Here is a 12,576-nt window from a genome sequence, read left to right on the forward strand (position 1 = left end):
AAGGGTGTGTGACCAAAAGAAGTAATGATCATTTTCTAGGAGCTAGAGCAGCATCTTTAGGAACAGAAACTTTCCAATCACTTGGTAGAATGCTTATCACGGGAAAAACTGCCACGGTAGGCTGAGTGCTTTTCCTTTTTATACCAGATTTAGGATATTTTATAGTTTAATGTTTCTTGCAAATGGAGAACCAGTCTCTTATAACAAGGCAGTTATTCTCCTAGATTTCCTAGTAGGATAACAACTCACAGAACACATCCCTTTGTACTTCTAATAACTCAATCTTGTCTTACTATTTATGGAGGTATGGTGATACCTCAAAGGCAATTGTTTTAAAAAGTTATTTTCTTTGAAAGGCAGAGACACACAGAGACAGATCTTCTATCCGCTGGTCACTCCTCAAATAGCCACAAGTAAAAAGCATTTTTTTACTTGGCATCAGGACAACCAATACAGTTATTCTCCAATGCAAATACATTCTTGAACAAGTTTGGTCAAATTCACAGAAATATATATATTTAAATAATATTTTGAAAAATTATAATTAACTGTGATGTTACAGTTTTGCTATAACATCTGGTTATGCAAAATATATTTCCAATGCTATAAAAATCATTGTCTAATCAGTTTATTCTCACACAGGGTATACTTAAGCCTACAAAATAATTTGTCCACATTGTTGGTAATACAAACATTCTCAAAAACTAAAATAAATTATTGTTAAGTGTTTGATTTCTCATGCATATGAAACCTAACAATAATTCCTCTATAAGTTTTGTTTTTCAACTTAAGGCACAATACATACAGATTGATGGAGTGACAATGACATGGTTAAAATTTTATGAGAAAGTAAAATATTTAATATTCGTGGTACATGTACTGGGGTAACGTAATCAGGTGCTTCCAGATCACAGTGCTCAGTGTCCTCTGAAGTAACTGCCTGTTGCCTCTGCTGCCCTGGGACCCAGTGTACAGCCATCAGCCAGGGACTGGTGCACACCTGACTCCCAGCATGTAGGATGAGGGACCTCTCCTCAAGTGGTTTCATTGCCAAGTGTCTAAAGCTTCATGTACTGTGCTATGTAAATACTTTATGGATTTAACACTGGTTAACTCATATTCTGATGCCGACAGTTTTAGGAATAAAATGGTACCTAGCCAACATCAAGTGACTTGACAGCTGCAAGAAATGTAGTGTGGGAGAAGTTCTGTTTGTGAACAATAAAGAGTAAATAAAAGTGGATTTGGAAAAAAAAAATGAAAAAAAAATTTAATATTAACTATCAAGAACATGGTAGAAGTCAATGAATATTACAATGGCAGTTGAATAGATTCAATTCATATTTTAGATAAAAACAGAATCACTTTTGTATTGTTTTCATTTGTAAAGGAGTTGTATGATTTTTTCCTTAATTTTATTGATAAATATATTTTCTTGTGTTTACTAGAAATACAAAAGGTAAAAACTGCTTATGTGTAAACTAAATTTAATGATATCCATTTAAATATTTCAAACCATGAAAATTTGTACTTGTTAATATATTTTAGATTTAGACTGCCAATTTTAAGTAGGAATTTTAGTATACATGTGCCAATCACTAATCCTCAAGTATTAAAAAATCTGAATTATAGGTATTTGTAAGAGTTTTTAAAATTACTACTCAGGTATACTCTATATTAATTACCACATTAATAAGTTGAAAACATTCTCTTTTAAAATATTCATTAGTTTTCTTTATTTGGTAGAACTTAATGCTACAATTGTTTTGAGGAGTTAGAAATGATTAAAGTGCTACACACGTATGATACATAGATACAAAATCTATATTGTTTTAAGAATTTTGTTTGACAAGGTCTTAAAATAGCTTAAATACAAAAAAATCTAAGAAAAGCTAAAATGATTCTACATACATGAGTTTATTCTTTAAATTAAAAAGTTGATTACAAATCCTATAAAACAATCTGCGTATCAAAGTATCATCTTCATAGTATAAATTAATTCCATAAATTTCAGTCAAAATTCTAATTCAATTGTAATATATTCAGAGGTTTGTCAGACAGAGCTTGATACTTGCAAAAATATTTTAAAATTCAAATTTACATAACATATTCAAAATTTCAATTAGTATCTTATCTACTTAAAGAAATTTTTTGAAACTGTTGCCAAATAAATTGACAGAGCAAGTTAACATAAATTGACCACAGTTTTTTATGTAACTATTAAATGCATTCATCGTAACTAGTATCCATACATAGTAGATATCCTCTAGTCCATTATCATCTGAAGCACAGTCTTACATGTCTGACTACATTTTATATTTGCACCTACGTTTTTTAAATTGCTTATATTCATACCTTTATACTTGGGTAGTTGAATTTCAAATAAACTGGTAGAATTCTCTCTTTCAAAAACGTTTTAGCTGTGTATCCATTCGTTGATATGTGATAATAATTGAAAACTTTGGAAAGTGTAGCTGAACCAAATGACTATTATATATTTTACAAAGGACAGGCATGGGTGTTTGTTAACTTGAAGGTTACTTTCATACACCTCTCATTTTGATATTTCAACAATACAATCCTTCTAACAGTCACTGTGTCAAGCTATTCCTACTAACCCAAGGGAAGTGCTCTTCTGTTACAATAAAGTTTGATACCTCTGATGCCTTAAGAAACTCTCGCTATTTGGATTACTCTTACCCTCCTCACAAATGTGGCCATAATATTTCATAAAGGAGACATGTATTTTTCCTTTAAGTTATGTAAATATTTTATTTTTTAGAGTGAATGAATGAATATATTTCACGGTTATTCTCCACCTCTTCCAACCCCAATCCTCATTACAACCTCTGGCTGCTGGACAACCAAAATTAGGGTAATACTAACTACAAGTTTCTTTTAAAAAACAAGCAAGCATGGAGAAAAATCTCCGTCAGAATGGATTGAGTCGTATTCCAGTCCCTAAAGGTGAGAATGGGTTCACCTTTGCCCACATCAAAGCATCATTCAAAGAGATAGTAGATTTCCCATCTTCAAGGAAAAATACAGGTCCCTGCACATGGTGAAAAAAACAAAGAAAAAAATGAGATTACAGATTTGCAACACATCTGTAAACTTTCAGAAACAGAATCAATGACATAAAAAATTGGTGACATTTAGGCCATACTAGTAAGAAATTTAATATTAGAAAAACCTAGTTTTTGAACTGTTATTTAATACAGATACATTTTGAAATATGTTAACATTATGTCATAGTATCTCATGACGTTTATCAAAATAGAATTTAGTTTTACAGTTTGAAATTTTTAATATAGTAGTTCTATGAATGACAACAGTTATTCTTAATTAATCTCCACATGCTAAATTATTTTATGAAAGCATATATTCCTAGTAATAGATTTAAATGTGCTTCACTATTTTAAGAATACAGCCTGTGTCAATACTGGGGAAATTATTTAGGCAGGAAGCTCTGAACTTGCTTTCCAAAAGATGATTCTGTTGCTCATTGTGTGTATAAAATCATGTAATTTACTGGTATATTAATTTAGTTGTATTGGTTACTATGCATAACTTATAAAGTACCAAATATCTTACTCAAGTCTTGGAAAATACGCAACACATTTTATTTCTTAATTTGATTCTAAAGCTATCAGGTCTTTTGTCATGGTCTTAAATAATATACCTTGCTGTTAGTAAGGTATTTTTAAATATTAGAAAGCACATGATAGAAACAGGTACAGTGTACAAGTTCTCATTTAGTAGATATATGAAATTTCATTATGACATCCTAACATACTAATTTTCTGTTGAAATGAAAATATTTTAGGAGAGTAACACTCAAATCTGCATTAATCATGTCACTCATGCAAATGAATTAATTAGTAGATCCTTCCTGAATGCAGGTCTGGACCAGAGAGGTTAGATCACATTCATGAGGCTGCCTGGCTAAACACAGAAGTACTGAAAATGATAGCACTGGAATTGGTACATAATGGGTACAGGTGGTAATGAAGACATTCTTTAAAAATTTCATATTTTTTCTCTTAATTATAACTTAATAAATTCACTCAGTTTGGTTATTTCTGCATGTAAATGGATAATAAAAGTATCTACAACTATGTGCCTTGCTTTTTGGGCTGTATTGGTACATGCTGAGGACTATTAGCAAGTAGTGTCAGGTTAAGCTACAGTTACTTTTACTTTAATGTGATTTCATTTATTCTGATTGTGCTTAAAAATACCTTCTTCACTAGCCCAGCATGTCAGCATGAGAAACATAATTTCTTGACTACATTAGATATACACTGAATAAAACAGGAATATTACTTGAAGGCAGAGTTTTCTTAGTACAATTTGAAGTCCCAACTAGCATTCAGTAGGGTTCAGCTGTTTGTTTCCTGGGCACTACCAGCCTCCATCCAAGATGCTGGGAACTCCTCCATTCAAGATATAATAACACCCTTGAGTTACCCTGGGCGACTCCGGCATGGTTCATCACCACTACCTTGACTGCACACTGTGGACTATTACTTCTAATTTTTCTGTTCTTCATGAATGATTTCAGTAATTTTTAAATACTGGAAAATACAGTAAATCCACACAAAAATGATTTATGTATATATATGTTATGGAAGTATTTAAGTCCTTTATACAACACAAATATGGACTAGAAAGTTAATTTTAATTATTGTGATTTAATCTTTCGTAACTGTTGATTGCTTGTTTCTCCTTTATTTGATTTCCCTCAGGATATGTCCTAGATACACTTCAAAACATTTGTTACCAAGTCTGTAAGTCATTGGTTACTATCTATATGTTTTACCTAAATCACCGTCTCTCTGAACTTGTTTTAGTGATAAAAGACCCAATCATAGTAACCATGAAAGCACTGAAAGCAGTTTTTTTTTTTTTTTTTTACTGAGCCATAAGTCTCTTTACAGGTACCCTCTCTTATTCAAATTTATGCTTACTTTAAGATAACATTTCCCCAAATAAACATACAAAATGTGCAACCTCTAAGAAGTTACCTGGATTTTTACTCCTGTAAAACATGAGATGTGAATGTCAGAATGACTTGGGAGATTTGATCCAGTCACATAATCTGGTCCAATAATTCCTTTGAGTGGCTCTTCTTTTAATCTCTTTAGTAACGTTGCATAAACCATTCTTTGTGAATCAGAAGGGGGTGTATATGAGGCTTCTTCGGATGATCTACGTTTTCAACAAATGTTACATTTTCATTGTTTCAGAACCACAGAATGGAATACATTAAAAAAGTTTCTGATGATTATTGAGCCCCCATTATGGAAGAAGGCAAAACAAATGTTACAGTACAGGGTGCTTTAAAAAGGTAGAGAAGAATAACATGGTATAATATTATTGAATATATGCTAAACCGAACAAGAGTCATAGTTCTGCTCAAATGATTAATGATTCGTGTGTGCTTCTAACAGATTCTTTTTCCTATAACATTATTATCTGCAAAGCAGTTTTTATTCTTGTTCACCCACCGGTTGTCTGACTGAGTGCAAGCTCTCCATGCATCCAATTCCTCAGAAAGATGTTCAATTTTTAAAGGTACTGATACCTTCCTACGTTTTAGTAGCTGGCTGAAACATGAAAAACAAATTAATAATTGACATTTAACATAAAAATCTGAGATATCAGAAGAAGCAAATAAATGTTAAATAATAAAAATTCAAAATTTAACAGCCATTGTTAATATGCATGTGTACATTTGAAGGAACTCCAAATGCTTATGGAAAATGGCATTAAAATATGAATTTTTTGGTGCAAGCAATTTGAATTCCATGCATATTTTACTATATACACTTGTAAAGTTAGCACTTTTTAAAATAACTTTTCGTTTTATAAGTTATAGTTAACAAAATACAACTTATTTTTTATGATTTTAATTAGTTGATTAGGGTGATAAGGGCTCTAGGAATGTGGGAGAGACCATTGCTTCACATTCTCTTTTTTTTTTCCTTCCTGTATCTGGGGAAAAGGGGGAAATAAGGGGAGAAGCCACACCCAGTCTCCCAAATGCCTAAAACCCTGGGATGAGGGACGGCCACCCGACGCCATCCCAGGATTCCCGATGTGGGACATGTTCTGAGGGTCCTGCTCAAGAGGTTTTGATAGTTCAATAGTTCTGAATTGCTGCCAATCTTGCCACTCCAATCATGATGAGATCTCTCCAGAGTCCACTGGTTGACATAGTGCACTTTAGTCTCTGTTTGCCTAGGTATTCACTGCCAACACTTGGCTTGGGCAGTTGATCAGTTTGTTCTGTCCTCCATCCTCCACTATGGTACCAGGTGTCCTCTGCAGGTTCCAATGGACTGCCATATTCTCCATGTGCACCTACATATGCTGTCCACTGCTCTGTCTAAACCACTGAGGAGATCCAGCTCTGACATGGCATTCCAGTCAGACTATGGAACCTGCAGTTCTCTCCATGTTTGGGTTCTGAGTCCAGAGGTTCAGTTGGAGGGATCCCCAAAGAAACTTCATCTGAGGTGACCCCAGATCTGATTCTTGTGTGTGCTTGCCAATACAGGGTCCAGCATACACAACCAGCTTATGCACATGTTGGTGGTTGCAATTGTTGGTTCAGTTCTGTCCCCAGCCCTGTCTTCTACACAAACCAGTGGGTGTTGCAGTCCAGCCCAATCATGCCCAGCGTACACTGGGCCTTCACGCAAACCAGTGGGAGCTGCAGCCTAGTCAGAGCAACCTGCAATAACCCCCACCAAGCCTGCCCCCGTCCTGGTCCCCATGCCTGCCAATATGCATAGCAGATAGATCCAGTCTATACTACATCTCCAATCATCTCTCAAATTTGTCAAGGAGCACTAAAGCCTAGGTCGATCTGACCAGCCCCACTATCCAGCCCATACACATGCCAACTGGTGCCACTCTGTATAGCTATGCCTGACCCAGTCCTGGTTCTCATGCTCACCAGTTGGTGTAGCGACCCAGAGGGAGGTGTCCATAGTTTCCCTACTGGGCCCACTCCCACTCCTGGATCTTATATTCTCTAAGGGGTTCTGCAGTTTGACTTGACAGAATTTGCCCCACATGACAACTGCCAGCTGATGCTCTAGCAAAGCCCAACCAACCCACACCCACTCTGGCTTATACATGCACAAGTAGTAACAGTTGATCCAGCCTGGCATTTCCCTGATCCAGTTTACATGAGGCCAACAGGTGCTGTAACCCTGCCCAGCCTGATCTACCCCCATCCCAGCTCTCATGTTCACCACTGGGAGTGGTGGTCCAGCAGGGGATTCCCATGCAGCCCCCTACCGGATTCACCCCTTCCACTCCCCCGGGTCTCACATGTGCTAGCTTAGCGCTGCGGCCCAGTCTGTCATGGCCCGCCTCACCTTGGCATTTGCCAGTGGGTGCTGCAGCCTGGCCAGGCCTAGCACACCCACAATTCCAGCTCACACTGGTGGGTGCTACAGCCTAGCCCAGCCCAGCCAATGTCCCAACTCTGCCCTCATGTGAACCAGCTTGTATTGTGGCCTGACCTGGCCTGACACACACTCCATTCTGGTGCTCAGATTCGCCAGCAGGTGATATGAATTGGTCTAGCTTGGTTCGCCCCTGACCAGAGCCAAATTTATGCCGGTAGGTACCATTTCTTGCCTAGTCTGGGCTGCTTGCTATTGTGCACAGCTGTAGGAACTGTGTCCTGACAGAGAAGTTTCCCAAGTTCCTCCATCAGAAACTCTCCCAATGCCAGATCTCATGCACACTGATGATTCCATGAGTCAGGCCTATTTAGTCCACCTCCTGGCCTAACAGGAACAGTGGCCTTTCTTGACTGACCCTCACCCATTCCTGTTCTTGCTGTTGGGTGCTGCATCCCAGCCAAATCTGGTTCACACCCAAACACAGCTCACACATGGCTCAGCAGGGGCAGTGACCTAGCCCAGCCTGTCCTACACCCACTCTGGTTCTCACGAGCATCAGTGGGTGCTGGTCGAGCCCAATCTGGCACACCCCAGACTCAGTCCACACGCATGTCGAGGGACACTGCAGTCATTTCCAGACTAGACAGAAGCCCCCATTCCAGCTTGTGCACTCTCCTGGCCCAGGTCCTTGGGCCCACCAGTGTGATGGCTGCTGTATCCATGATCTCCAGGGGTTGGGGATCCAGAGGGAGCTGTGTCTCCTGACCCAGGTCACCGGACCCACCTGCATGATGGGCACTGGGTCTGTAGGCCTTGGGGGTGAGGGTCTGGTGGGCCCTAGGTTACATGGCCCAGAGGCTTGGGGCCCACCTGCATGGTGGGTGCTGAATCCATGAATCCCAGGAGCATGGAGTCTGGAAGGTCCTGGGTCTCCTGGCCCAGGTCCTTAAGCCTGCCTGTGTAGTAGGTGCAGAATCTGGGAGCTCCAGGACTGGGGGGCTCCCACTTGGCTCAGGTCGCCTGGCTCATGTCCATGAGCTCACCTAGGAGCAGGATGGCAGACCGTGGTGCACATGGAGGACATGGTAACTTGTTGGGGCCTGCAAAGGACATTTGGTACCATATCGGAGAATGGAGAACAGAACATATGGACAATTACCCCAGCCAAATGATGACAGCAAATATCCAGGAGAATGGAGACTATAAAGTTGACTGCGTCAGCTAATGGACATTGGAACAGATTCCTCACCCACAGATCAGTGGGACTGACAGCATTTCGGAATGAAGCATGTGCCACATTGTGAACCTGGGTTAATGTCGGGTGGCCTTTCCCCATCTTTGGGTTCTGGGATGGTTGGGAAGCTAGGTATGGCCTATCAGCTTGTCTTCCCCCTCCTCCCAGAAACGAGAAAAAGAAATAGAGTTTGGAAGCAATGATCACACCCTCTCCACCCTAATTCTAGATTCTTCCCACCCTGATTGGTTGTGTAAACATCATCTAAAATTAATAATACTAATACTACTACTACTAATAATAACTGTAACATCCCAGAAATGCTTCAATGAAGTGTTTCAACATAGAAGACCAATCAGTCCTACGTCTTTAAGCAATCAGGACTGCTGCTATGGCAGCCCAATACATCATTAATTTATATAGTTAACTGTTGAATTACTATAAAGCACACATTGAGTATTTACATAGATGCACATGATATAACGCATTTGCTGGTTTTTATATTTGTGAAAGAAACTTCTCTAATGTCATGACAGAAGAAAAATTATTTACCTTGTGTACTCATAAAGTGCTGGAACAATGCTTTCGTACTGTCTTTGGATAGCCAACAAGGCACCAATGTAGCCACATAATATAAGTAACTCATTTCTAGCTCTAAAAGAGAATATACACATACTTTTATATCCCAGAAATTGAGGCACAGAACACTACTTCTTTAAACAGTTTATATACTGGTACCTATATCTTATGGGTGGTATTTTCATGTAAATATACTTAGCATTGTAAATTTGAAGATAAATATAATAATTCCTATTCAGACATTTGTGCTATATCATAAATTGTAACATAAAAGTATATAAATGATACTTAAGTCTGGCCTGCTTGTTTTTCTCTACTCCCTGATTCTTCATGTCACTAATCTTTAATTAACTCCTTTGGCCAAATTTAGGATTGCTTGGCACACTGTGTACATTCTAGGAAAGGACAAACGATACCTGCTACAATCCCTTGCTGGGGAATTGCTTGTACCACAGGTCGCTGCATCATCTTTTCCACACAGGTACTAAAGATGTAAAAGCCTCTTCTGCAAGTGTTACTTGAGTTTTTGAGGACTTCAGTTATATGGATTACAATGTCTTTAAATGGTTATTGAACTCAAGATGAAGTCTATTGTCTACTTTTATGTATTTTTACTTCTTTGCACAAGGTTTACAAGATGATTTTCACATAATGGGTATTTAGTAAATGTGACCACTAGTTTCTTGAGGACTTGGAAGTTCAAAATCATCTGAAACTTTGAACTAGTCTTCTTTGATCCAAGTGTGTATGTGTGTACACAAACACATACATATGATCATATGTGAATTGCATATCACCAAATAGTTCTACTCTTGGTTAATATTTGTTTCAGTTGATTTCTACATTTTAAAAATAATTTTTCTAGGTATACAGCAGATATCATTCCAAGGCAATTCTTCATCTGTATACCAGAAACAACAAAATCATCTGAAAACACAACAGAAATCTACTTTGGTAATTTGGAGAGAAAAGTACTCACTCAGTACAAGTATGTAAGAGTAATTTCTCAGTACGAATGTAACTCAGAAGGTCAAGAACAGGGAAAATGGTATTCAGTGTCCAATCTGAACTACTCATGGATTCTGGCAAAATAAAATCAAAGGGATTTTTAAAATAGTTTTAAAATCTGTGCATACAATATTTAACTGATATAATATAAGCTCTGCTAGTTGGCACTGTCTGCTTCTTTATTTTCTAGGTCACAATATTTTCCTATTCACTCCTCAGATTTCTATACCATAAAATTGGAAGTGGTATCACACTTTACATCAATATTGTGTCTCATTTTCAAATGTAGGATTGTTAGTGCTTTAAGATTCAATATTAGTATAAATGACAAGGTCACATAAAAAGTAAATTTTAAATTATACTACCAGAAACTTACTTTTGATGAAAGCAATGCCAACAGGAAGGGCTTTCTCAGGTTCTTGACTTAGCAAGTAATACTTAACAGTTTCAAATACATTGCCATCTGCACGGGCTGTCTCAGCTAACGTCATACATTCTTCTACTGTGGGTAGTTTGTACTAGAAAACAATTGATTTGGTGATAATGTCACAAAACATATAAAGACAAAAGCAATTGTGAAATATTTACGATACACCTAGTATAAACTTGCCCAAAACGGATATCACTGACATTTTGGAGTACATGTATAGAAATATCTTTAATTTCTAAAAACAAGTGCTGTCACTAAATAATAAGTCAGTAGTTTTCCAATACACATATATGTAATAAAAGTGTTAAGTGTAAGTGGGGCTGGCTCCCTGGCGTGGCGTAATAATTCTCTGCCTGAGACACCACATACCACCTGAGCACCAGTTCATGTCCCGATTGTTCCACTTCCATTTCAGCTTCCTGATAATGGTCTGGGGAAGCGTTAGAGGATGGTCCAAGTCCTTGGATTCCTGCACCCATGTGGGAGACCCAGAAGAAGTTCCTGGATCCTGGCTTTACCCAGCCCAGCTCTGGCTGTTGTGGCCATCTGGTGAGTAAACCAGTGGATGGAAGTTCTCTGTTCTCCTTCTCTCTGTAATGCTACCTTTCAAATTAAAAAAAAAAAAAAAAAAAATATATATATATATATATATATATATACTTTAAAAAGAGGTAAATTGTTCTGATTATAATTTTGTTTCTGATTATAATTTTGGAATTAGCATCTACAAATAAAATAGGGCAATAATTTTTGAAGTGTGTTGTTTTAGACAAACATCTTAATCATTGACAAAAGTTACATTAAATGAAGCAAACTAAAAAGATGCATATTAAATATTTTCTATACTATAATGTAATTTAACTTGGCTTTCAGGACAAAGTAAATTTATTTTGGAATCAAAAATATAGCAATTGTATACGGTGTTAGACTTAATATTCTGAAGTGTCACAAGCTGGAAAATTTCCGTATATAAAATCTTATTATCATATAATGAAAAAGCATCACTCCTTATTTTACCTTTTTTGATTTCTGCCTGAAATTAGAGGAGTTTGGAAACCTTTTATATTATATTTGATGCATTTATAATTTTGGTTTCCTTTAATTTTTATTTGATGTTTTAAATTTTTTTATTTGGAAGTCTGAGAGACAGAGAAACCATCCATCTACTGGTTCATATCCCCTGGTGCCTGCAACAGCCAGAGCTGAGCCAGGAGCCCAACACTCAATCTGTTTCCCATGTGAGTGGTAGGGATCCATGTATTTGGGCTGTATGCAGTAGTAGGAAGCTTTGATTGGAAACAAGATATGGGACTCACTCTAGACATTCCAATATGGGATGCAGGTGGCAAAGTGGTGGCTTTAATCACTGTTTCCAAAGCTTGCCACTTTACATATTTATGACATATTTCTGGGGAGCACTAACATACAATTCAATGTTATGTTTTATTTATTGATGGATTTACTCTAATTGATTATTTTTAAGATTTGGTTATGTTCAAAGTCAGTGTCACAGAGAGACAGTGATTTCTCACCCGCTATTTCACGCTCCAGCTGGCTGCCATGACCAATGTAGGGCTAATCTGATATCAGGAGTCAGGAGCTTCCACCAGGGGTCTCACACTGATGGCAGGGGCCCAAACACTCAGACCATTTCAGCTGCTTTTCTGGGCTGTTAGCAGGAAGCACGATCTAAAACGAACTAGCCAACTAAAACTGGTGCCCAAATGGGTTTCAGATGTCACAAGCAGCCGCTATCCACTATGCCAAAATGCCAGTCCCTATTTTCTGCTGTTTTACTGCTAGACAACTGAACATTTTATACCTGTGTCCTTTTAAAAATATAAATCAGAACTTATTTACTGAGTAACTCCTATGTGCCTAGGAAATAGATAAAAGCTTCT

General features: G+C 37.5%; 1 protein-coding gene across 2 annotated transcripts in view; it reads right to left on the minus strand.

Moving 5' to 3' along the window:
• Window positions 1-2,002: 2,002 nt before the first annotated feature.
• Window positions 2,003-12,576, minus strand: part of WDR17 (WD repeat domain 17) — an 80,816-nt gene continuing 70,242 nt past the window's right edge. For both annotated transcript variants that reach the window (XM_058669980.1, XM_058669979.1), the window contains exons 25-30: window positions 10,622-10,763; window positions 10,217-10,319; window positions 9,211-9,312; window positions 5,511-5,609; window positions 5,028-5,211; window positions 2,003-3,052 (exon numbers count right to left, since the gene is read on the minus strand). In XM_058669980.1, the coding sequence (XP_058525963.1) occupies window positions 2,933-3,052; window positions 5,028-5,211; window positions 5,511-5,609; window positions 9,211-9,312; window positions 10,217-10,319; window positions 10,622-10,763 (750 nt within the window). In that variant the 3' untranslated portion in view covers window positions 2,003-2,932. The remainder of the gene's footprint in view (window positions 3,053-5,027; window positions 5,212-5,510; window positions 5,610-9,210; window positions 9,313-10,216; window positions 10,320-10,621; window positions 10,764-12,576) is intronic.

Source organism: Ochotona princeps, chromosome 11, assembly GCF_030435755.1.
Source record: "Ochotona princeps isolate mOchPri1 chromosome 11, mOchPri1.hap1, whole genome shotgun sequence".
Taxonomy (NCBI): Eukaryota; Metazoa; Chordata; class Mammalia; order Lagomorpha; family Ochotonidae; genus Ochotona; species Ochotona princeps.